Source organism: Neophocaena asiaeorientalis, unplaced genomic scaffold, assembly GCF_003031525.2.
Source record: "Neophocaena asiaeorientalis asiaeorientalis breed wild unplaced genomic scaffold, Neophocaena_asiaeorientalis_V1.1 scaffold521, whole genome shotgun sequence".
Classification (NCBI taxonomy): domain Eukaryota; kingdom Metazoa; phylum Chordata; class Mammalia; order Artiodactyla; family Phocoenidae; genus Neophocaena; species Neophocaena asiaeorientalis.
Genome location: NW_020174712.1, coordinates 6861697 through 6889062, shown reverse-complemented (window position 1 = coordinate 6889062; position 27366 = coordinate 6861697). Strand labels below are relative to the sequence as shown.

Genomic DNA, 27366 nt, shown 5'->3' with positions numbered 1-27366 from the left:
TGACGGAAGCTGGGGTGGTGGAGAGCTGCGCGGTCAGGCGTCCTGACTGGCTGGTTGGGGCGTCAGGGCAGTGAAGGGAGGACTGCCGGTCCCGGGCGGCGAGTTCCCTGTCTCCAGCTGTCCGCAGACAGAGCATTCCCCCCTGACCCCGAGGACCCCCGGCCGGGTTTGCTTAGAGAAGACGCGGCTCCCCAGCACTTGGGCTGGGACGTCCCTGCCCGCTCCTCCTCTGTCGCTGGGGAACCGCCGGGCTGAGCAGCTGGGAGAAGCAGGCCAGACCCTTCTAGGGCCTCGGGCCCGGGGACCCGTGGAGGATGAGCTGGCTCTTTCCCCTGACCAAGAGCGCCTCCTCCTCCGCGGCTGGGTCCCCCGGTGGTCTCACCAGCCTCCAACAGCAGAAGCAGCGGCTGATCGAGTCCCTCCGGAACTCACACTCCAGGTGACTGGTCGCCGCCTCTCCGACAGGAAGAAAAAGTAGGGCGGGAGGGCGGGCTGGTCCTAACTACACTCGCAGCTCCTCAGGCCGACTCCCGCCAGCTGCCGCCTTTTGACCTACCTCCCTTCGTCCTGCCTCTCACGCTTGCTCTCCTATCCCTGACCCACGTTCAGGATTTTCTTCCGGGCCCTCCTTCCCTCCGTCCCGCCCCACCACTGCTCAGCTCCTCTAATTTCGATTTGCTCATCCCTCCTGACACAGCGCTGCTGACTGTAATCTGTCTCATAGTCTGTCTCCAGTATACCTTGCTTTGCCCGGCTTCCACACTGATCTTTCCCTTTGCCCACCTGTTTGCTGCGTTGGCAGAATTGTTAAAATTCTGTACTTGGGTAAAAAGAATCGTGAAGAGTGATCTCCAAGTTTCACAAATAGTGGACCATTTTTGAAAAAAAACCCAAAACTGTTTCAACATTAAAGAGAAGGGAAGACAGTTTTCACCAGTGAGTTCTTCTCTGGGAGTGACATACTCAATCCTCTGAAGTCTCTAATAGAAGATTTACCCCGTTCTAACCACCTCCCCCCAGCTGGCAACTATCAGTCTCTGTTCACTTTTCACTTCGTTATTCTTGTTCCCACACTCGGGAATTGCCTTAGAGTCATCTTGATTGTTCTGTTGGCGTTGTATGAGTTGTTCATTTCTAGCGTGGTCAGATTAGAAATATTTTGCAATTCAAATTAATTCAACTGTTTTTATTGTAAACTGGTTTGCTGCAGCTCTTTATATTGCAAAAATCTGTGACCTCTAGTGGTTTTTAAAAATTAGAACTGCCTCTTTATATTATATGAATTATGCAAATATATTTACTTGAGTGTCAGCACGTATTTTAATGTAAAGATGTCAACATCTTAATAGACTTTTCATACATTTGAAATATATATATTCAGAGGTATTAAAATTGATTAATTCCTGTGGAAGGAACTTCTAGGAGCCATTTTATCTGTTACACTAAGGATTTTTTCCCAAGCAAGTTATAGTGTAGAATAGTTTTAAATTAGATATAGTGTTAAAAGAAAAAAATCACTGCAAAATGAGTTTGGCTAAAATGAGGCCTATTACTGATTGAACTTCAGGTGTTTCTTGGTTCTTTGTCTCAATTGTTCTGCTTGTTGAGAACTTTAGAAAGGTGATATTAAACAGGAAAGAATGGCATGGTATTTGATTTAATGGTGGCTTTCTTTTTGGAAAATTAAGTTCATAGAGTTCTTACAAGTCAGTCTTACTCCAAATAGTATTCTCTACTAACCTGTAAGAGCTACTCTTACAAAATATGCTTATGAAACAAGGTGACTCCTTTTTAACAAACAATGAAAGTTTGTCTCCTTAGAAGGCATCGCCTTGGAAGACCGTATACTATGCTAGTACTACTATTGCCAAAATACTTTTTAGAACCATACTTTTGGAATTAATTGCTTTTAATCCTTTAGTATATTCTGTTAGATATTCTCACTGCTGGCAAATTTTTATTCTTTGAGGTTGGAGTTGAATTTTTCAAATATTCCAAAGTCCCTTGCTGCTAAAGCTGGTAAATAAGGAAAGCGATTGATGTGAAATTTATTGTATATTTTTTTGGCCTTCAAATAAGGTGAGATTCTAAGGCAGGAATTGCTAATCTAAGGAGTTCTGCAATTGGCTTAAGAGGATCGGTAAATACTCTGAGTCAAATGCAGAAGGGATCTATTTTGTTATTTTTTGAGCCAGAAATTATGGACATAATCAGACATGTGATATTATCTACATATTTGTAATGTTTTATGAACAGCTAACTTTAAGTACTTGATTCTTTTAAGTTCTTTTATAAAAATATTTGAAGTTTTTATTGAAATATTTTATAAACTATACTTGGATAATTCTGGTGACAGTTAAGGAGGTCATGTACTTCCGTTTTTCAAAGAATGGTACGATCCCAGAAAAAATGTCTTCTACCTATTCTTGTTAAGTCTTCCCTTTTAACTCATGACATACATTTTAAAACTAGCTGGTAAAAATGATGTATGTGTGCAGTATCTGAAAATATGTTGCTTGAGTAACCAAATTCAACACTACAACTTATGCTTAAAGATTTTTGTATAAAAAGACACTGCGATTGGTTACTCTGAAGGTGCACTTTTTAAAAGTTCAAAGAATGTTTCGAACAGTATTTTAATGAATAATAGAAAACTTCCTCAGTTACGAGTATTAATATCTTGCATGCTGCCCACCTGCCTCACGTTTAATACTCTATCCCTTCTCCAAATATAGGGTCAGTAGCTCTTTCTTGGCCATGAAAGCGTCTGACTTCTTTTCGTCTCCTCAATAACCTTTCCCACCCCCATTCTCACATCTACCTTCCAATTCCTTATAATTAAAAAAAAATCCCACTTCAGGGAAGAGTCTCTTTAATTCCCTTTCTCTAATTAATGTAAGCTTCTTTTCAGTTACCTTAAGAAATTCCTACCTCCTTATCTTCCTCAGGCCTCTGCTAAAGGTTAGCTGAATTTTATGTGTATTTTTTCCTCATCTAAGTCTTATTGGTAAGGTAGGGCAAATGGGACACTGTCATAATGATGACCAAAAAAGTGTTTACCCAAAATATAATAACATATTTGTCTGCTATGAAAATGGAAACAAAGTTATGTAGATTACTAGGCTCAAGAATTTTATTCCATCTTCTAAATAACAGTCATCACAGTATTCAATTTACCACTAAAATTCCTGACTTTACAGGCAGGAGTAGAACTAATTCTGTTGTTTCTTTTACTTCCTAAAGAAGCTTACTCTAAGAGACACTGTTGATTTCCCATCTAAATCCATTTCTTCTGATTTCTTGGAAGAACATTATTTTTATATGGGTTCCTGGTCTGCAGGACCAATTATTTAATGGAGGCTGTGCTCTTTCAACCTGCTTAGGTAAATAGTAAATAATGATTGTTTACGCCAATGATGATGGTCTCATTCCCATTGCTAGTTATTGTGGAAGCAAGACACTTGACCTCATCTTAGTGGAGTGGTGGGTTGGAGAAGAGGTCTGCTGGGGAGCTGCTCAAAACATTTTCTTAGTAATAGTAGTGTCTAAGAGGAAATGCTTTGTATTTTGGATATCGTTGTGTTACATGGGACATCTAGAACTGCTTGGATCATGAAGGAAGCAGACTGACTACTGAATGTGGTAGAGTAGAAAGATGGAAAGTCTGTGATAATATTATGATGCTGAATTAACCAGATCTGGAAACTTCCTTCCTCCGGACTTCTTGCTGTTTAAGATTATACGATACATATACATTTGTATTATACATACAAATAACCCCTCACTGTTTAAGACACTTCCGGCCTGGTTTTTCAATTATTAATACTTGCAGTTGAAACTGCCCCAAGTGATGCTCACTAATTCCAGTATTTAAAGATTCTTCGAACTGAAGCTGTTAAGTATCTCCCTGCATTGACCCTGCAATCAGAAAATACTAAAATCTGATGGTAGCTCAACAGTTACTTTACCATCCTTACTATCCTGGTTTTTCCTCTCTCACAGTATCTACAGTTAATTAGCTTATTTATTATTTTATTTCCTTAGCTCTGAAGGAACAACCTGGAGCTGTGTTTGCAAATGGTAATTGTTATCTGTAATTAACTATATAAATTCAAAGTTATACAAATAGTACTCTTTCTTTGTTACCTTTTACTTAGGGAGATCAGCTCTCTCAAGTAAAGGACTTCTCCGTTTTAATAATCAGTTAGTTATGTGGTAATTCTGGTGCTATTTTTATTTTATATTTCATCAGAAAATCTAATTTGGGAGTTATTTTTATCAGACTTGCTTTCTTTTTCACTCGGTGTGAGATGTTAGACAAAATGAATTTGAGGAACATAAATGCAAACAAGCAAAAATTATTGACATTGGGAAAAGCAACATGACTTAGGTGAAGTCTGAGTTCCAATTCCCATCTGTAGAATCAGGAATTGTGATTTTTATTCTGCAGGATTGTTGGTATTTAAGTAATATATATAAACATTTATTAGAGTATCTGATGCGCAGTAAACAGGCAGCAGATGGTATTCCTTCTTTCCACTGCATAGAATCAGTGTGCCTGGAACCTTTGCCTCCTAGCCTACATGGATCTAGCCAGCTTATTGTTTATGAATTGCTCACAAGCTTAACAGCTCACTTGCCTCTGGCAGGACTACTTCTGACTTTCCATTCAGAAAGCATGTCCATTCCAGAGAGTTCTTTTCTTCACAAATGAAATGTAAGATTTCATTTTGAACGATTTTAGACAATACATGTAAAGAAACTAGAATGTTATTGGACACACAGTAAGTACTCTGTAAATGCCAATTATTTTATTTTTGTATCTTAAATATAATGGTGCCAACCTCATAGTTTTTAAAAATTGTTTTGAAATCTTCTTTTGTTGCCAGTCCTTGGATATTCTTTCTGATTACCCAGATTCTTTTAAAAAACCTTATAACATCTTTGGAGAGCCTGCTCTTGTATAATTTTCTACCCTGTAGCTGTTAAGTTTAACCCCCTGTTCTCAGGTATAAAACTCATGGGTTTCTTAGTAAGCCTAGATTCCAAACCTTTCTTTCTGTAGTTTTTACTGTCAGCTCATAAGGACTCACATGCAAACTTGATAAGACAAAAAGTTTGTAATGAGAGGATATGTGTATATGTTTTAACCTGTCTAGTGTTGTATTTTTTAATAGATCTGTTGTCGACATAATTTGAGATTTTTCATTAAAATATCCAAATTTCCAACTTTTAAAAAATAGATTTTATTATTTAGAGCAGTTTTAGGTTTACAGAAAAGTTGAGCAGCAGGTACAGAGATTTCCAATATAGCCTTTGCCCTCTCCAACTTTTCTTTTAAAATGGAAAGATCTGGCAACAGTTCCCACATAACAGTGCTTGCTTTGAGCTTAAGAGTAGCTGTCCTATTTACTGGGCTGCTCTTCTCCATTTTACCAGTTTGCAATCACACCCTTTTGTACTACAAGCAACTGCCTTCATTTCATGTACCTTTCTAACTCTTAAAGGTATTTGAGAGTAAAATTTTCTTGGGGAAGAAAATCACCTTGACTTGTTGCAATAAAAAATTCTATAAGAATCTGCTGTGCCTTAGCCTATTGAAGCTACAGAAACCTACAAAATGTCAATATTTTGACTCTAAATTTGAACTCTTATAGTGAACTTAAAAGTTATGTATATCAAACAATCCCATAATTAAGTGAATTTTAATTTGATACATTAAATCATATAGTCTATAACCAGTGATTAAACGTTATAATTTCAGAGTATATGACACAATAAAGCATGTTACCATTTAAAAATTTTCCTAAATAGATGGTAACACTCAAGTGCTATTTTCCCTATAGTAGTATCAGTCCATACCTGCTTTTTAAAAAGTTACCACACAGGTCGTCATTTCTCCATTGCCAGTTGAATCCAACCACATCTACTCCTCCCCTCCTACCTCTGAACTCTTTCCAAGCTGCGTCTACTGCCTGCTCACCTAAGCCAAAAACCTGGTCATCCTGTTTTCACTTGGTCATCCCTGCTACCACTGGATTGTAACTATTCTCTCTGCCTGCAGTGTTCTTCCCTTACTTTTTTCTTCCACATGGGTGCCAGAGTCATCTTTTTAAAATTTGAATTTGACCATGTTATTCCTTTCAGTAGCTTCCTAACTCTTGCCAGCCTCCTTAGCTTAAAGCCTGGTTGTCACAGAAGGTGATGATGTGACTGATGGAAACATGTCAGCAGACACAATGTAAAGTTTCTTTAGGGCAAAGGATATGGACACTCTTAGAGTTATTATTTCCTACTGAAGCTTTCCTAATTGTGTTTCCTCTTGTCTAGAATGTACACTTCATTTCCCCGATTCTCTTTCCTAAGGTTAACTCTTACTTGACTTGTTTTTTGTGTGTGTGGTACGCGGGCCTCTCACTGTTGTGGCCTCTCGCATTGCAGGCTCCGGACGCGCAGGCTCAGCGGCCATGGCTCACGGGCCTAGCCGCGCGGCATGTGGGATCTTCCTGGACCGGGGCACGAACCCGTGTCCCCTGCATCGGCAGGCGGACTCTCAACCACTGCGCCACCAGGGAAGCCCCTTACTTGACTATTAAATGTAGCTCAGATACTGTTTTTTAATCCGAATACCCATCCATCCCTGTTTAGGTTGTTTCCTCTGTGTTCCTATGGCTCTGTGCACATCTCTGTCATGATCCAATGTCTTCTACAGAACAGTGTTCAAAAACTACTGTAAAATAAGTGGTCCATGTCAAACAGACATAGAAAACAAAATCGAGTACTCTAGAATTTCTAAAAGCCTTTAATATGCTAAAGTGCATCAATATTCTCCAAGAGAAAGATACAGTATGAAGCATCTTCCAAGCAGAGCACTGAACCATCTATTGGAGCTATTTAGCTATTTATTTTAAATTTCCAGTTTCTTATTCATTTTCATATCAGCGTGTGTGTGTGTGTGTGTGTGTGTGTGTCTGTGTCTGTGTCTGTGTGTGTGTGTGTGTGTGTGTGTGAGTGTGTGTGAGAGAGAGAGAGAGAGAGAGAGAGAGAGAGAGAATGCAAATGTTAATAAGAAAGAACCTTTGTATTCTATTACAAGTTAATTACTAAAGGGATGTTGCCTATTAGCTTCAATTATACATCATGGCCCATATCTGGGAACCCTGCCTCCCAGGTAAAGAGCATTAAGCTAAAATACCTTTGTTTAGCTCCTGAGCAGGCCCACCTGTGAATGACTGCAGGGAGGAAGAAATTAACACATCCTGTTGGGAGGCTGACTGGAAACAGGAAATGTTTGGCCTTACTCCCTCCCCTTTTAGTATAAAAGAAGCCCGAATTCTGACTGAGGCACAATGGTTCTTTGGGGGCACGAGTCTACCATCTTCTTGATCTGCTGGTCTTCCAAATGAAGTCGCTATTCCTTACCCCAACAACTCGTCTCTCAATATATTGGCTTGTCGTGCAGCGAGGAGCTCAAGCTTGGACTCGGTAACACAAGGGCTATTTTCTTTTGTTCCTCTGAGGGTATTATACAAATTGATAGTCTTCTGTTTGCTCATTTAACTCTGTTTCCTTGAAGTTTTGTGTTTGGGGCTTGTTGAGTTTGGTGCACACTTTGCGTGGTTTTGTTTTGTTCAAACCTTTTCTGTGTTTGAGATTCCTGGTTGACTTGTTTGTAGATATTTAATTCTGTTTATCATACCCTGCCTCAGGTGATAGGTGAAAAAGAATGACTCTCTTTGTTATGGGCCAAGCTGTTAGCTGTCTTTTGGAAATGGAGGCTTCCTGGGAGTCAGTAGCTTCCTAAGGCACTGCTACCTTAGAGGCTACATCCCCGTGTTGTTCAGGGGGCAGATATTACTGCTGTCCTCTGGTTGGAACAAGCGGGGCACCAGGAGAGTGCTCTAGCTTCTTGCTGGTCCACGTGTCCCCGCACTGTCTACCCTGCGAGGCCCTCCTGCCCTACCCTCCACACTCTGGTTTGCGTTGAATCGGTTCAAGGGCTTGGAGGACCTTCAGACTGCTCCTACTTTGCTTTGGTCTTATGCTTTGGGTCGTCACTAGTTCCTGTATTTATTTTCTTTATTTTTTTTAACGCTGATCTTTTCCTTAAATCTAATCCCATCTTTTTTTATCTTTCTAAGATTCCTCAAAACTTCTTGTCAGTTTATGGTACTATTTGCTTTCCAGCACTGTTACAGATTTGCTTTTTAAAAGTCAGTTTCGATATTTCCTGGAGAAAATGGGATGGGAAAGGGAAATTGTCTAACCTTCATCTACTGTCTTGAAGCATCTAAACCCTTTATTGGAAAGGATCACTTAAAAACCCTCCCCTGAGCTACCCAGCACTGCCAGAGATGCATGAAATCAGTATCTTGAATTGCTCTTTTTCAGTCACTTGATGTGCTGTGTGCCCCATCAGAGCAAAGACCACACTATTTCCATTTCCTTGGAAGATGCTGGATATATGGTAGTTGTTCAGTTGAACCTAGTCTTACTTACAAAATACAAGTTTACACAAAATACTAAGTAAGGAGATAAATGATTGTTCTATAAAAGGAATCTTTTAACCATAACTAGTGCCTCTCTTGCATTTCAAGATCTGCTTGTTTACAGTTTTAGGGACTATTAAAGAAATGTGGATGCCAGTTAGTGACACATGCTGACAAAGTTTTCTGTTGTTGCAGCTTTCTTTAGTCCCGAACAGATCCAGAGCCACTGAAGTAAAGCCATAGTAATTCACTGCTCTCAGAGAACCTAGGAAATAAAATTATTAATGGAAGGCTATTTAAATTTTCTCTGGTATGATTACAGTATTACTTCAAAGTGTGTGTGTTTACATCCAAAGAGTACTTACCTGTCAGCATAAAGATATGGCTATATGACTGTAAGAATGTTTATCAAAGTATGGTTTATAGTAGTAAAACTTGGAAACAATCTAAATATTGATGCCAAAAACTCAGCCTCTGTGCACCAGTGCCAAATCAAATCTCGGAGACAGAGTTTCGGAAGAAGTAGAAAAGAATACCTCCATTGCTTTGCCAGGCAAACGGGCACACAACAGGCTCGTGCCCTGAGAAACTATCCTGGCCTGGGAGGATTTGGTGAGTTTTATAGCAGTGGTTCAAGGGCGGAGTTGCTAATAAGGATCAGGGTGTGTGCAGGGCCTGCACTCCTTTAATTTGGCCTTGGAGGATTTGGTGAGTTTTATAGCAGTGGTTCAAGGATTTGGTGAGTTTTATAGCAGTGGTTCAAGGGCGGAGTTGCTAATAAGGATCAGGGTGTGTGCAGGGCCTGCACTCCTTTAATTTGGCCTCAGGTGGTCTCCTCCCTTGTCTCTGCATCCCCTCCCTTCCCTGATTAGCAGCTGTTCGAATCTGCCCTTTAGAATTCAGGGAAGGTAATGGAGGCTGGAGTGTATTCAGTGTATTCCCTACAAACAAGAAACGGAGGACACGGAAAGGCTTCCATGCCCAGGAGCCCCACAGGGTCCTGCTCAGTTTCAATAGCTAATAGTATGGAGTAGTTTAAACAATATACTAGAACTTTATGCAGCCATTTAAAAATATTGTAAAATAACATTTGCTGATTTGGAAAAATAATTTTTTTTCTAATGAGAATGAATTATTTTTGGAATAACTTTTTTAAAGTTATTTGAAAATAACAAAAACTTCAAAATAAATTTGTGATAAAAATTCAGGGAATGATTCTTGTTTTAATTAAGTAGGACAAATATCTGCCGTTCTGTCTAACACAGCTAGTGTAGAGGAGGAAAAAGCTTTCCTTGATGCTCTTAGGGTCCCTGGCTGGGTCTGAAAATTAAACTGACAAAGACAGATTAACAGGAGAAAAGCATAGAAATTTAATTAATGTGAGTTTTACGTATCAGGGGGCCTTCAAAAGGAAATGAAGACCCAAAGAAACAGACCTGAGTATTTTATGCTGGGTTTGATGAAGAGTGGACAGTTGTGGAGGAATATGATGGGTTAAGGGGTATGAGGCACATCTTAGAGATATTGCGGGTTCAGTGCCAGACCACCTCAATAAAGCAAATATTGCAGTAAAGCATGTCACATGAATTTTTTGGTTTCCCAGTGTATATAAAAGTTATGTTTACACTATACTGTAGTCTATTAAGTGTGCAATAGCATTATATCTAAAAAACAATGTATATATTTTAATTAAAAATACTTTATTGCTAAAAAATGCTGTTATCTGAGCTTTCAGCAAGTCGCAATCTTTCTGCTGGTGGAGGGTTTAAAATATTGCAAGAATTACCAGTATGTGACACAGAAACATGAAGCGAGCAAATGATATTGGAAGAATGGCACCAATAGACTTTCTCTATGCAGGATTGCCACCATCCTTGAATTTGTTAAAAAAAAAAAAAAAGGGGGAAAAGAAAAGAAAAAGGCAATATCTATGAAGCACAATAAAGTGAAGTATGCTTGTAATTGTAGTAAATGGGGCGGGGGCGTGTGGTTGCAGGTACAATGATGACATAGCAAGGCCGGTTTGTTAGGATTCTTCTTGGTGTCCCTATGTCTTCTGAGATAAGGGTGCTCCTTTCCTCTTGGCATGGGGAGGGCACCTCTCAATGAGGTTTTATGACCTGTTTCAGGGAAGAAGGGTGAGGGGGGAGAAGGTCAGAGTAACCTTCCTGTTTCTGCTATTTTCTCAGACTCCTTCAACTTAAAATATTCAAGATGCCAAGGTGTCACATTTAGGGGTAGCGTGTCCTGAACCCCATCAATTGCCATGATTAACCTGTTGTTTTGGAATTTGTTAATGACGGTTTCGCTCTCATTAATGTTACAAATATTACCTTTAGTTATTTTTGATACCTCATTTGTGGAAGAAACTTGTCAAAAATTTTAATAAATGTCAAGAACATAATTATGGGAACAGTGAATTGAACACTTCTAGCCAATGATTTAAGTAAAAATCATCTTAATCAAATTCACTTTGTTTTCTATAAAAATACAGTGTCTGAAAAAATGAGTTAAAAGTTTAGTATTACAAATTTCGACAGGCTCCAATTTAGATGTGTGTTCTAAATGCTTATTTAATAATAGCTAACATATATTGAACAATTATTATGGTATTATGTGGGGAGGGCTTTGCATGCATTATCTCACTTAATCTAACAGTTCTTTTAGGTAGATGGGTATTTTTAACATCTGCGTTTACCATTTGAGAGATAAGGCTTAGACAGGTTAAATAAGTTGTCCATGATCACACAAGTGAATGGTAGAGGATTTGATCCCAGGAAGCTTAGATTAAGAGGTTGTGCTCTTAATCACTAAGATGCTCCGCTTGGCTTTGAACTGGTGGATGCTTTTGTGATCAATATTCCCTTAAAGCATTGGACACCTTAGGGTCCTAAGATAACAAAGAGGAATAAAAAACTTAAGTCATTTTATTGATTACATAATGTTTATACAGCTGAGAAGGCTGTTGGTATCCTAGTCCAAACGTGATCCCCAAAGAGAAACTTTCATAAAAATTGTGTTAGTCCTAATATTGAATATCTTCTTGAGTCTTTTCTCAACCATTTCTTCTCTTCAGTCATAACCTCATTTCATGGGATGTCAGAGGAGACATCTATGATTTCTCCATAACTCCATCCCAACACTTTAGAACCTTTCAAGCTACCTAAAATTTACATATTTGAGAGGCTAGATTTTTATCAGAAGGCAAAAAAAAGTCATAGTCCAAAAAAGAAAATGAGGAAAATAAGAGGTTTTCTAAAGCTACTAATTGAAGCAACCAAAAGAAAAGTAAATTACATAATTGCTAGATCTTTCAAAGGTATTTATGCTTGAAAAAGTTTCATGTCTGTTTGGATATTAGGCTTCCTTTCAGTGTTAACTCATTAATACTACTTAACATTTTTCCCTTTGGAAAGATTATGAATGTTGGTTAGCATTCCAAGTGATCCCCCAAGAGATTTGGTTGGTAGATTATAACTGTAATAATTGCATGCCTGCAATTAAAAATAAATTCTGAATGTAGAACGTTAAAGTATATGGGATTTATACTAGTTGGCATTTATATTCAGCTGCTAGTAACAAAGACTCCCAAAATAGTAACTTAAATGTGATAAAAGTTTCTTTTTCTCTACATACAAGAAATTTAGTTTGACAATTCCATAGCCATCAAGGACCCAAGCTACATCTTCCTGCTGAGCTGTCCCTAGTGTATGGCTCCCGTTCTCAGGGTCACTCCTGGTCCAGTATGGCTGTTAGAAGTTCAGCTATCAGGGCCAGGCTGGAAGGGAAAATGGACTCATACCAGTTTTTTTGTTCCCTTTTAAGATGCTTTCCTGGAAATTCCACCTCACAACTTTTCTATGTTTTATCGACTGGAACTTAAGTCTACAGCAACAACTTGCTGCAAGAAAAGTTAGAACATTGCTACTCAGAATAAAATCAAGCTTCTCTTATTTAGGAAGAAGGGGGATATTTGGTTTCGGAAAGCAGCCAGCGGTCTCTATCCTAAGACTGTAGGAGACATCTCATCCAGACTTCTAAGTTTAAGCTCTTAAGGCCCAGGCTTCCCCAGCTATCTATACAGCTGGGCAATAGCAGAATTATAATCAGAACCCAGATGTCTTGCTGACTTGTTCTAACTAGAGGGCTCACAATTGCTTCTCCTGAGGATGAGTTAGATAAAGTGATAGTAAATCGATCTAGCACTAATATAAGAGTTTTTTTGTCTCTTTACCTCACCATCTAACTCCCCCTCTCAGCAACGACCCCGCCCATATCTCAGAATAGTATTGCCTGCTTATTCGATAAACATGATCATTTTACCCTCAAGATACAAGTTATATTGGCCATCTGAATTCTATTATTAAAATAAAGTAGTTTTAGTAGACTCTAAAAATATTTAACATTTGTTTTTAACATTAATGGTTTTTATAACTTTAGATAAATTTTTTTTCTCAAATTTTCTCCTACAGTATAGCTGAAATACAGAAAGATGTGGAATACAGGTTGCCATTCACCGTAAACAACCTGACAATTAACATTAATATGTGAGTAGAATTGTATCCTATTTTTTCATGTAATAGGACTTTAAAATCCTTTTATTATTTTCTTAGCTATTATTAGAAGTAAACTGTTTAAAAGTGAATTTATTCCCTTTCTAGTATTTATCTCCCTCTCTAGTAACTATAGTTTATTAAACTTAAAATTTTGTGAAATAAAAAAATTTTTAAGTCATCATTGTAATAGATACTGCTGTAAGAAACTGTAAAAGAGGAAATGTAGTAAAAAGACGTAATCGTTTTGCACTAAAGTCTAAGCTGGAGGTAGACTGAAAGAGTAAGAATGATAATGACAAACACTCAAAGGGATCATGTATGGAAAACCATTAGAGATATAGACACTTTTACATCAGAAATAAGTGAAAATATTCTAGTTTTCGGCAACAGATAAACTACGTCAACCAGAAAGTTCAAGACTGAATTTGATCTGCTAATTATTTTTAAAGAAAAAAAAAAAAGAAAATGTAATCATGAGGTTATTAAGTTATAAAGAGGAAAGGTTGGACAAAGTGATTGCTGAAGTACTCATTTAGCCTTAAGTGCAGTTATTAGTCTTTAGCATGAAGGAATTAAGTTATTACCTCAGATTGCATCAGGTGGCTAGCCACTAGAGTGAGTGTTTGGGTGAGGTAAAAAGGCATTTAACTTGAAGATAGGAACCATACTTGTTCATCTTCCTATCCTTATTGCCTAGCGTGGTGCCTGCACATAGGAGGCCTTGTTAAATCCTAGTTGAATGAGTGGATTAAAGCATGACTATATAACAGTGACAACTATTATGCTGTGTTATCTTGATATATGGGAGTTTCTGAATCATCACAGCAGCCCTGCAAATTGGAACAAATAGGTAGTGAATAGCGTAGTGGGGAGAGAAACTCAGATTGGTTGGGGTCCAAAGGCCACACATTACATTGCCTTTTTTTACCAAACTAGTTTAACATCTTCAACTATATAAATGAAGTAGTTTTATCTCTCATCACATGCCTTAGGTAGAGCTAAGTAGGAGAAGCCAACAAGGACCCAGTTTTCTTCTTGACAGTGTTGCCAACACATAGTTTTCTGAGCCAGAAGGGGAACAGAGTGGCAATTTAAAGGGACATACTGGTCTGAGTTTTTAGAAATTTGGAAAACGGTTCCATGTCCAGTAAACTCTCATTTTTAAAGACTTTACTCCCTAATTTTAAATTTGTAGTAGCTCAAAAAAGGTTAAGGTTTTTACTCTTTATTTTTTGTATTGAGAATTTACTGTTATATACTTGAAACCGTGTGATTGACTTCAAAGTTGGGAGAGAGATGTTAATTGAGACATTTAGAAGAGAGCCCTATAGAACCAAGGCATGATGATAGCTACACTGTTCCAATCCTAGCACTTCCCATTTTATCCACTCAACTCTTTAAAAAATTCAGCATATAATGAAATAATTGTTGGCAGTATTTCAAAAGTAGGAAAGCCATAAGAAAAGTATATGGCCAGAACCTGTGGTCCACTAAGTAGCCAGACTGGGTTAAATTAGGGTTCACCTGATAAAAATGCCTGGTCTAATTTTAGCTGAGATTTTGGATAGTTTGGTATATTGTGTTTGAAAGCAATTAATTGGCGTGGTGTGAAGAATAGTCTATAATTCACGGTATCCTTATTCCACATTAAGAGGGTTTTACTATACTGAATTACTTTATAGTCTTGTTGCCAAAGTGTGTCTTTTTGTATACTTTCAATCAACTCAACAACCATAGTAGAGCACTAATTACTGAGTAATCCAAATGAAAGTACGAAAATTTTATTTGCTTTTAAGTAATTTTGTTTTAGGATTATGACTGTATAATATCACATTTGTTGTCTTTGTTTTTGTTTTTTAATCTGTTCTACCTTTACCAGATTGCTTCCTCCACAATTTCCTCAGGAAAAACCAGTGATCAGTGTTTATCCACCAATACGACATCACTTAGTGGATAAACAAGGAGTGTATGTTACCTCTCCATTAGTAAACAATGTATGTATATGGTATAATTTATTTCAAAAATGTTCCCTGTATTTAATAGATAATCCTGATTTGAACGTTATTTGTTTTTCAGTGGTGAGGACCTGTTGATGTTAAGAACTTTGGTTCATAGTAGATCTTTTATAGTGGTTAGGAAGGGATAAAATTCAAATATGCCTTAAATTTCTTAGGATATATATACATATATATATGTATATATATGATTGATCAATGTGAAGGACGGTAACTTAAATGTACTCAGTATTTACCTTTGAACCTTCAAATTATTGTCAATAGTGAAATGTGGAAATATTTCAGCTCCATTATTGACTAAATAAACTTAACCTCATTTATGGTATTGATTCTATAAGAAAATATTATAAGTTGTGGATTGCTGATATGTTCAATTGACATAATATCCTTTGCTTTTCATTTAATTCTTGACTTGCAAAAGTGGATTTAAGATTGAGTTTTACAGTTAAATTATCCTAATGAGACTTTATAATCTTTTTCTGAAGATGAATTTGATCACCGTGTATTACTGTTACTTTTAGTTTACAATGCACTCAGATCTTGGGAAAATTATTCAGAGTCTGTTGGATGAGTTTTGGAAGAATCCTCCAGCTTTAGCTCCTGCTTCAACAGCATTCCCATAGTAAGTATGCTTATATTGAAAGAGTTTGTATATACATTTATTTACTTTTGATCTAAGTAATCAAAATATAGTTTAAAAATTCAGATAATGTTAAAAGGCAATCCTCTGTTTTCCACATCCCCACCTTCACACACAGATACATTCATACTTTTCAGAGGCAACTGTGTTTTTCTTTTTTAAGCTGCTTCTCTAATGTTTACCTTCATCTTTCTGAATAATGTATACATACTGCTATTTCTTGATTCTTTCATTTTAGATACTATTTATTGACTTCCTATTATGGATTGATGAGGATTTTATTTCACAAACCTTCCTTTTCCCTCATCCTCTGAGAAATTTTTGATTTTTACTTCAACTCATGTTTGGTACTTTCATTACATTGACTCTGAATATTCCTTGCTGCTGAGCCTCGTACTTTATAATGATTATATTTCCCTGATGGTATAACTTTTTACTTTTCTCTGGAGTTATTAATTACTCCATTTTTCCATTGGTTTTATTTTCTTTGATCTTTTTAATTTTCCACATCTTTTAGCAGCTCTGAAAAATACCTTTCAAATCATTTTTTCACATCATCAAACCTGTCAGGTAATCTCTAGGTTCTGGTATTTTCTCTTTGCAGACATTGCTCCATTTTCCCCCTCCATTCTGAATTAGTTACTCTACAACTGCTATAAAGCTGTCATCCTGGGATTTCCCTTTCCCACTCTCCTGTGTTGGATTCTCCTTTTCCTGCATCCTAAGTTTTTTTCTTTCTTAGGCTATTTCCTAGTTTCTTGCATTACTGCCTCCCTATAGCTTCCTAAGTAACGGCATGTTCCAGTTACTAAGGATGAATAACAAATTATCCTAAAACTTGTGGTTAAAATAATGACAACATTTATTTTCCTTGTGAATCTGCAAGTTGGTTAGGGACTAATAGAGCTTGTTTGTGCTCCACCTTCTGCATCAGCTGGCATGGCTTAAAACAATGAACACATTTATTTTGCTCACTGATCTTTAATTCAGGAACGGTTCATCAGGGAAAGAAAGCTCTTGTCTGCTCTACTCGTCATCAGTGGGCTCTCATCAGAGGCCTTACCTGGGGAAGTCAACTAGAATACCTAGATGCAGCCTGGGCTTCCTCACATCATAATGGCTGGGCTCCTGGGGTAAACATCCTGAACGAGTTATGAGAAAGTCATATTCGCCTTCTCTGACATAGCTATTGAAGTCATTCAGTTTGTTCTGCTTCATTCAGTTTGTTGAGGCAATCAAGAAGTTCTGATCAGATTCAAGGGGAAGAAAACAGGCTCTTCCTCTTCATGGTGGAGTGGCAAGGTTCTAGAAGAGTATATGGGACCAGAAATAGCGCTGTGGCCACGTTTGGAAAATACAGTATGCCACAAGGTGCTTGGAAGAATAATTTTGAGACTTTTTTTTTTTTTTACCTGCAAATGTCTTTAATATACCCTCACACTTAAAAGTTGGTCGAGTTCAAATTCTATGTTGAAGTGGTTTTCCACTGAGAATTTTGAAGGCATTCCTCTTTTGTCTATACATAGGCTTCTGTTGCCAAGATGTCCAGTGCCATTTTGATTTCTATCCTTTGTAATGTTTTTTTCTTTTTTTAATTTATTTATTTTATTTATTTATTTTTGGCTGCGTTGGGTCTTCATTGCTGCACGCAGGCTTTCTCTAGTTGCGGTGAGCGGGGGTTACTCTTCATTGCAGTGCGCGGGTTTCTCATTGCAGTGGCTTCTCTTGTTGCGGAGCACGGGCTCTAGGCACACGGGCTTCAGTAGTTGTGGTGCGTGGGCTCAGTTGTGGCTCACAGGCTCTAGAGTGCAGGCTCAGTAGTTGTGGAGCATGGGCTTAGTTGCTCCACGGCATGTGGGCTCTTCCCGGACCAGGGCTTGAACCCGTGTCCCCTGTCTGCATTGGCAGGCAGATTCTTAACCACTGTGCCACAGGGAAGTCCCTGATCCTTCGTAACTTTTTATATCAGATATTCTGAAATTGCATGATGATACAACTTCATACAATCTTTACTTCCTTTTCCTGTAATATCTCTTGGCTTAATTACCCAGTTCTTCTACTTAATTTCCAAGAACTTTTTCTTGTTCAGAAGTCAGGTGACATCTTTAACACTGCCTGGAAATCTGCTTAGGCTAGATTATCCCATTCATTGGGTATATCAGCCCCAGCCATCATCTTTGCCCTCCTGTGTCTTTGTCCTAGAGTCATAAACCTCACTGATATTCTTTATCTAAAAACTGTATTTCCTATCTTCTGTCAGGAAAGAGTTAAATAAACCTCATTCACCTTATTTGAAGATATAAGCCAGCAACTGTGATACAGTACACATTGTTAAAAAGCAAGTTTGATACATTTCTTAGATTATTTTATAGGTTGTACCCGCTACTGAGATTAAAATAAAGCTGACTGGTTCCAAATTAGTAAGACTATTTCAAGGATAGTACAAATATTCCCTCACATTGAACATATTCTTTCTAAATAACTTATGTTATATTTACATACCTGCTAATAATATACCTTTACATAAAACTAAAGCTTTAAGATAAAGGTGAGCCATACTTTGAAATAAACAAACTTTTTAGAGAACTTTTTTAAACTTAATTTTTTCAATCATATATTCACTTGGCTCAAAAATTTTTAAACTGTAAAAAGGGTATGGGGCGAAAAGTCTCCTTCCACCTTTTCCCTTGCAGTTTACTTTTTCTTCTTATTGGTATCCAGAGTTTTTCATTTGGGTGCATATGTATAGAATTCCTGAGATATTTTATGCATATACAAGGAAGTATGTACACATAGTATTATTCCCTCTTTTTTCACACAAATGGTAGCAAACTATTCCCTTGCCCTTTTTTTTTTTTCCCCTCACTAAATGGTATGGTTCAGAGAGCTTTCCATGTTGGTTACTAAAGCACTTCCTCATTCTTTATGACCACAAAGTACTTGTTTTATGGATATAGCATAAGTTAACAAAACTCCTATTAATGGACATTTTTGTTGTTTCCAATCTTTCCTGAAAGGCCCATCCTTCTTTGCCCTCAGTGATGCAGTGAATAACATTAAAAGTAATATTTTACCCAAGTGTAATTTTATTTGTTAGATACAGTCTCAAAGTGGTATACATGTTTGTAATTTTGACTAATACTGCAGGATTGCCCTACAGAGTAAGTTGTACCAATTTCTACTCCTGTACGCAATGCTTATTCCCTTTGCTGACATAGTAAATTATCAAAATGGATCTTTGCTAATTTATAAGCGGAAAATGTGTTAGTATAACTTTACTTGTATTTATCTTACAGTGAAGTTGACAGTTTTTTCCTATGATTTAGAGATTTTTTTTTCCTTTCCTTGAACCTGTGTATTCTGTCCTATTCTCCATTTTGCTATTGGGTTGTTAGTCTTTTATTAATTTGGAGAAATTCTTTATATATTAGAGAAATTATCCATTTTCCTATGACATGTTTCAGATGTTTTCCCCCAATTTGTTATTTGTCTTTATAATGGACTTTGTCATGTAGAGGGTTTTTTTGTTGTTGTTTTGTTGTGTTTTGTTTTTTATGTCATGGGATTTATCATTATTTTGTCTTATGACTTTTGAATTTGGGATCACAGAAAGTCCTTTACCACCCCAAGTTTTTAATTTCCCAGTGATTTCTTCTAGTTCTTTTAAGATTAAAAAAAAAAATCCAAAAAACATTTTAAATTTGTTACATTTGGTTTTTATTTTATTATAGATATGAGGGCTTGGCTCCGTTTTTTTTTTTTTTTTTTACTAATTTGAGATTCTTTTTATTATATCTTAATTGCCATATATCTTTGGGATTTTTCTGGATTTTGTATTCAGTTCCATTGATCTACCTACCCATTGCCAGTGTTATGCTTTAAAAAAGTTTTGTGGTTTTTTTTTTTTTTTTTAATTATTAAGGTTTTCTAATGTGTTTTGCTATATGGCAGGGTTAATCTCTCTTTACCCTCATTTTTCAGGTATTTTTCTCTATATTCTTATTTATTTTTCCATATTAGCTTTAGTATTATAATTTCAAAATCTGTGATAAATGTTTTCTTCCAACACAATTCCAATTTATGTTAACTTATTATGTCATGAAATATGACATTAAATTATGTCATGAAACAATAGCACTCCCGTTCAAAAAAATTGTTTAAGCTTGATATATTATGGAACATTTCAGTACTCTGATACCCGTTTTTTTTTTTCCAACACCACCAAGTAATTCTCCAGTTCTCACCAGACACTGACTGTTTCCTATGAATTTAACTTAATTCTGATGCTCTCCACCAGGAAATGGCGTCAGATCCCACAGATTAGGGGCTCAGTCTCACAGGCTGCTCCATTTCACATACCAATTGAAAATGTATAGTTAGTTACCTGTGCTATAAATCACAGGTTCCCATGACCTCCACCTCAGGTTTGAGTAATTTGTTAAGTGGCTCATGGAACTCCAAAATAAATTTACTTATGTTTACTAGTTGATTATAAAGGATATTATAAAGGATACAGATGAATAGCCAGATGAAGAGGTACATAGGGCAGGGCAAGATCTAGGAGAGCTGCAAGCACAGGAGCTTTTGTCCCCATGAACTGGGATGCACCACCCTCCTACCATATGGATACATTCATCAACAAGAAGCTTGTCAAATCTTATTGTTCAAGGGTTTTTTAGAGCTTATTCAGCAGCCCCCATCTTCCCTGAGATCGATGGGTGGGGCTGAAAGTTCCGACTTTCTGTCAGTTGGTCTTTTTGGTGACCAACCCCGTCCTCAGACTATATAGGGACTCAGCCTAAGTCACCTCATTAGCATAAACTCAGATGTTACAAATAACAAACAAGGGTCCTATCATGTAGAAACTTACCAGGATTTTAGGAACACTTTGTCTAGAACCTGGTCAAAGACAAATATGTTTCTTATTATACCACAAATACAAAGTAAAGTATTTAGTATTTTATTTTTTTAAAAAGTCTTTTAATCTTTTATACAAGAGTGACTGACCCATTTAAACTTAACTATATTAATTTAAGTATTGGTATTTAGATAATTCTCATCTGCATTTCGGCCTAAATTACACTAATTATTTTAGAGTGTGGTTCTCTTTGAACTGCTCTAAAAGAAAAAAAAGTTAAATGTAAAATATCTTTTTTAGGTATAATTGACATGTAACGTGTACAACAGAATGATTCAATAGTAATTTATATTACAAAATTATCACGATAAGTCTAGTTAACACCCATCGCCATACATAGTTACAAAATTTTTTCTTGTGATGAGAATGTTTAAGATTTACTCTTAGCAGCTTTCAACTATGTAGTATAGTATTATTAACCATAATGATGCTGTATATTACCTCCCCATGACTTATTTATTTTATAACTGAAAGTCTGTACCTTTTGACCATGTTCACACATTTTGCCTACTGCTGCCCATCACCTGCCTCTGGCAAACACCAATCTCTTTTCTGTATTTATGAGCTTAGTGTTTTTTGTTTTTGTTTTTCGTTTTTAAATTCTACACATAAATGAGAGCATATGGTATTTGCCTTTCTCTGTCTGACATATTTCACATAGCATAATACCCTCAGGGTACATCCATATTGTTTTGAATGGCAAGATTTTCTTTGTTTTTATGGCTGAATAATTCGATGTATATATACACCACCTTTTCTTTAATCATCTACTGATGGACACTAGGTTGTTTCCATCTCTTGTCTATTGTAAATAATGCTGCAATGAACATAGGGGAGCAGACATCTTTTTGAGTTAGTGTCTTCATTTTCTTCACATAAATACCCAGAAGTGGAATTGCTGGATCATATGGTAGTTCTATTTTGAGGAGCCTCCATCCTGTTTTCCATAGTGGCTATACCAATTTACATTTCTACCAGCAGTGTACAAGCATTCACTTTTCTCCATAGTCTCACCAATGCTTGTTATTTCTTATCTTTTTGATAATAGTCATTCCAACAAGTTTGATAGTTAGTAATCTAATTATCAAAGAATTAGCATCTTTTCTTGTACCTGTTGGCCATCTGTATGTCTTCTTTGGAAAAATATCTATTCAGATTCCCATTTTTAAATCATATTATTTGTTTTTTTGCTGTTGAGTTGTATGGGTTCTTTATATATTTTGGATATTAATCCCTTGTCAGATAGATGGTTTGCAAATATTTTCTCCCATTCCGTAGGTTACCTTTTCATTTTGTTGATGGTTTCCTTTGCTGTGCAGAAGCTTTTTAGTTTGATGTAGTCCCATTTGTTTAGTTTTATAAGTGAGGTATTAAAGTCCCCTATTTTTTTTAAATAAATGTATGTATGTATTTATTTCTGGCCACATTGGGTCTTTGTTGCAGTGTGTGGGCTTCTCATTGCAGTGGCTTCTGTTGCGGAGCACGGGCTCTAGGCACGCAGGCTTCGGTAGTTGTGGCATGTGGGCTCTAGAGCACAGGCTCAGTAGTTGTGGCGCACAGGCTTAGTTGCTCCTCGGCATGTGAGATCTTCCTGGATCAGGGATCGAACCCGTGTCCCCTGCACTGGCAGGCAGATTCTTAACCACTGCACCACCAGGGAAGTCCCAAGTCCCCTATTCTTATTTTATTGCTCTCTATTTATCCTTTTAGGTCTGTTTATATTTGCTTTATATATTTAGGTGCTCCTCTCTTGGGTGCATAAATATTTATAATTGTTATATCCTCTTGTTGGATTGACCCCTTTACCATTATGTAACGCTCTTCTTTGTCTCTTATTACAGTCTTTGTTTTAAAGTCTGTTTTGTCTGATATAAGTATAGCTACCCCAGCTTTCTTTTGGTTTCTATTTGCATGTAATATCAGCATAAAGAAGTCCCTTTAACATTTCTTGTAAGGTTGGTTTAGTGGTGATAACTCCTTTGGCTTTTGCTTGTCTGGAAAACTCTACCTCTGCTTCAATTCTGAATGAGAACTTTGCTATGTAGAGTATTCTTGAAAGTGTTTTTCTTTTGGTACTCTAAATATGTCATTCCCCTGCCTTCTGGCCTGCAAAGTTTCAGCTGAAAAATCTGCTGGTAGTTTTATGGGGGTTCCCTTGTACCTAACAAGTTGTTTTTCTCTTGCTGCTTTTAAGATCCTTGCCTTGTCTTTAACTTTTGACATTTTAATTAAAATGTGTCTTGGGGCTCCCCTGGTGGCACAGTGGTTAAGAGTCCGCCTGCCGATGCAGGGGACACAGGTTCGTGCCCTGGTCCGGGAGGATCCCACATGCCGCGGAGCGGCTGGGCCCGTGAGCCATGGCCACTGAGCCTGCGCGTCTGGAGCCTGTGCTCCGCAGCGGGAGAGGCCATAACAGTGAGAGGCCCACATACCGCCAAAAAAAAATGTGTCTTGGTTCATCTTGTTTGGGACTTCCTGGCTTTCCTGGATCTGGATGCCAGTTTCCTTTCCTACGTTAGAGAAGTTTTCAGCCATTATTTCTTCAGATAAGTTTTCTGCCCCTTTCTCTGTCTCTTCTCCTGCTGGTACCCCTATAATACAAACCGTAAGTTCCTTAAGCTATCTTCACTTTTTTTCCTTTTTTTCTCTGCTCTGATTTTGTGAGTTCCACTGCCCTGTCTTGAGTTCACTGATCATTTCTTCTGGCTGATGAGTGTGACATCCTTTGTTTACTGATATGGCAGGAAATATTCCATTTCTCACTCTGCTTCATCCAGTCTGCTATTGAATCCCTCTATAGTATATTTTTCAGTTCAGTTGTTGTATTCTCCAGCTTTGCTTCTTTCTTGTATTTTCTTTCTCTTTGTTGAGGTTCTTTCTATGTTCAGGGAGCATTTTTATGACCTTTACTCTGAACTCTTTATCAGGTAAATTATGTATCTTCATTTCATTTCATTAAGGTTTTTTTTCTGAGGTTTTATCCTGTACTTTTATTTGGAACATATTTCTTTGTTTCTTCTTTTTGCTTGACTCTGTGTAAGATAAAACAGTTACCTCTCCCAGTTTTGAGGACAGGACTAGGAGATGAACCTTATCATTCAACCCTACCCTGGCTCTTGACTGTCTCTCAAGCCTTTGTGATTGTCCAAGCAACCTATTATATTTTAATAGCTCCCAGGAATTAAGGGTGTGTCAAGACCTGTCGTTGCCCCACAGGGGAGGATATCCATACCTAGATTTAGGCTGATGGGAAGCAAGACCCTCAGGCGGCAGCTTTTAATGTATGCAAATATATACAGTTCTGTGGGACCACAAGCTTATTAAGTCCTGCTAGCCACCTAAGCCAGGTGATGAGAATGAAAACATGGTGTCCATTGGCCTGTTCCCTGAAGGCACTTCCGTAGGCCTTAACATGCATGGATTCCAAGCCTGAAGCCCACCCCTCAGACTGAAGCTTCAGGATAAGCAAATAGGCCTGTTTCACATTAAGACTGTGGGTGTGTTTAAGTGTGCTATCTGCAGTGCCCTGGTGTGGTAGCCTGCCAAGAACTGTCTACAACTGTTACAGTCTCATGGGACCCAGGAATGTCAGCCCCCCTGGCCACCAGAGCTAGGTAAGTAAGGGGCATTCCCTGGTTGGCAGCCACAAAAACCAGAGCACCAAATACAAAACTGGGACACCAAACACACGTAAGATCTCCCCTGCAAGACATGCTGGCATTCCGGAACATGCAGAGGGAGAGCACAAATATAGTAGAGCCCGCCCTCTGGAGTCTGTGGAAGGATTACATTCAGTCCTTAGAGTTGTGTTTAATTAGAAGCCTGCCCCTCAGGCTATAGCTATGATAAAAAGCTAATAGGCCTCTTTCAGCAGAAAGACTGAGCTCCTGTTGTCTCATGCTGTTCCCCTGGGAGGGTAGCTGATTAAGAACTTGTTCTCCATTTCTGTGAGTGTGAGCCCAGCTGGCTGTCAGATTCAGACAATGTTGTGGTGTCCTCTGGTTGCCACTGCAAAAACAAGGGTATAAGCTCCTTTCTCTAAGAAACTGGTGAGCTGGAGTGAGGCAGAGGGAGAGTGCGGAGATGACGTCCACTGGCCTCCATTCCCTGAGAGCATCTCCGTGGGTGCCTCAATGTCAAAGCCCCTGGACAAGCACATAGGCCTCTTTCACAGAAAGACTGGGGGTTGCTTCTGTCTGCTGTCTGTGCAGTGTCCTGGGGGTCATAGTCTACCAAGAACCTTCTCTCTGATGGTTACAATCCTGAGAGACCCGGGAACATTAGCCTGCCTGGCATCCAGAGTCAAGCAATCAAGGGATGTTCCCTGTGCAGGAGCTGCAGAAACCAGAGCACCAGATGCATATAGGAGCTCCCTCTGGGTGGTACTGGGTCTCTGGAGCACAGCAGATGGGAAACAAGATGTCGCCCACCAGCCACCATCCCCAGAAAGTATCTCAGTGGACCCCTAGATGTGTGTTAAGTTAGATGCCTGCTGCCTGGAGCTGATGCTTAAGATTGGCAAGTGAGCCTCTTTCACATTAAGTCAGGTCCTCTTCTGCATTTGGCCCTAAGGCAGGGGAGTCCAAGAGTACGAGCCCTGTAAGAATTGTTTCTTAGTTCGCGTCTCGGGGACATGAGCTCTTTTGGTCTTCAGAGCTAGATGTTTGGGGGCTTGTCTCTCAGGTTCAAACTCAACCCTTAACTCCCCAGAGAAAAGCTGTGGGTTTTGAGTTTTCTTCAGCTTGTGGGTTGTCCTGCTGAGGGTGCAGTTTATGGTGAGATTGTGTCTCAGCTTCTTCTACCAGCTTAGATGTCATTTTCTTCTTGTTTGCCCAATGTGTAGGAGCTGCTCAGCTAGTTTTTAGGGTTTTTTTCAGAGGAAATTGTTCCCTGTGTAGCTGTTGATTCAGTATTTCTGTGGGAGAAGGTGAATTCAGGATCTTCCTATGTCACCATTTGATCCAGAACCCAATATTTATTACCTTGCAAAAATAAATTATTTTCTGATTATATCTTGAGTACATACTGCTGTGCCGCTTTTTCTAATATATACATAGTTTTTATATGCATCTTTTTTATGTTTTAACATTTTTAGCAGCTCATCTATATATTTAATTTTTCTTTGAAATTTTCCAGAAAAGCAGTCTTGACTTGCAGTCAGATTTTGCCAGATATAATGAAAGTTACGAATTTATTCAAGCTACACTTGAATACATTTCCTGGACTTAAATGTTCTCCATTTCTTCTATGAAGATACACATTGATGCCAACAGAAAGGCCATATTTGAGTTTTGAGCATTCTGTTCACTTCCAGTGTGACCAGTTGAATTGTATATTTTCTAAAACATTTTTCTTTTTCATGGAAAGAAACGAAAATTTTCTCTTGAGGGGTGTTCATATTTTATCAATTTATATGATGTCTGATTCACTTATATAATTATAATGACTGATGGCACCTGCCATCTGTACTGCATAACCACTGTTATTTAGAACAATTTAGGAATACTTTTACAAACTTACCGCTAAAATCTAACCTCATGTTTTTCGTCTCTTTCTCTTCAGCCTGTACAGTAAAGCGGGTGGGACGCCTCCTTGTGCTTCTCCGGGTTTTCCATTTCTTCCTCCATATCCCCCACAAGAAGCTACGAGGACTGTCAGTTCTTTATCTGTTGCTGACACTGTTTCTTCTTCAGCGACAAGTCATACAGCAGCCAAACCTGCTGCTCCTTCATTTGGTATCCTTTCAAATCTGCCACTGCCTGTTCCCACAACAGACACTTCAGCACCGGTTGGTATCAGATAGTAGTTTGTACCCTTGAAATATTCAGTCAACATACATTATATCCCTCCAGTGTGCCAGCCACCATGGCACAAAAGATAAAAAGATTAAATCACATTTTCAACTTAAGTAACAATTTCAAAGAGGTAACCAGCAGATAATTAAATAATTGTAAGTAGAAGAGATAGTCTAGAGCTATGGCAAAGACACAGTTAAGGGAATAGTCAGTGCTCCCAGGGACCATCGTAGAGCTAGAAAGATAACTTTATAAAAGATGCAATTCTTTTTCTTAAACCACTTTATCCTTGGTGCCTCAAAGCATGCCTGATGCATATAGTAGGTGCTCATTCAAAATGAGACAGATGAATGAATGGATTTACACTTGGGGCCAAATTTTGATAGATGGTAATGAATTTGCCAGGATGATAAGGGGTCACATAAGGCAATTCTGTGAAGAGACAACAGCATTGACAAAGATTTGGGAGCATAAACCAGATGGCATATTTGTGAAGCTGCCTGTTACAGAGCCCTCTGGTTGTCATATAGGACACAGGCAAAGATATGAGAAGGATCGTATAGGAGAAGCATGTATCAGCTTATGGAGGGTCTGCTCTAGCATACTGAGGACTTTTAATCCAGTGTCTCATTGGTGTAAAAAATTGTGTGTTCTTAAGTTAAGCTGGTATCTGCTGCCATGTGGGATGTTACTGAGGGACAGACTGTGCATTAAACATATTAAAGGGATTTTAAAACCTTCATTTTTAACCCTTAGTGAATATCACCCATAGTAATACTCAAATATTAAAAAAATATTATAATCAACTTTACTAATTTTAGTGTTTGTAATAATTTAGAATATAGACCCATTAGAATATAGACCCAAGTAGACTTCATTTTTCCAAAACCTTTCATCATTGTATTAATGAATATTATGAACAAATTATAATTAGTATAAATAAAATTACAAGA

At 37.9% G+C, this 27366-nt stretch overlaps 1 protein-coding gene across 2 annotated transcripts in view; it reads left to right on the top strand.

Annotated features, from left to right (window-relative positions):
* Nucleotides 1–18: 18 nt before the first annotated feature.
* Nucleotides 19–27366, top strand: part of VPS37A (VPS37A subunit of ESCRT-I) — a 38493-nt gene continuing 11145 nt past the window's right edge. Inside the window, exons 1-5 of one of the 2 annotated variants that reach the window (XM_024759987.1) lie at nt 19–439; nt 12962–13036; nt 14925–15039; nt 15582–15682; nt 26181–26406. In XM_024759987.1, the coding sequence (XP_024615755.1) occupies nt 315–439; nt 12962–13036; nt 14925–15039; nt 15582–15682; nt 26181–26406 (642 nt within the window). In that variant the 5' untranslated portion in view covers nt 19–314. Of the gene's footprint in view, nt 440–7241; nt 7486–12961; nt 13037–14924; nt 15040–15581; nt 15683–26180; nt 26407–27366 lie in introns of those variants that run through there. The other variant, XM_024759988.1, reaches the window with a different exon arrangement.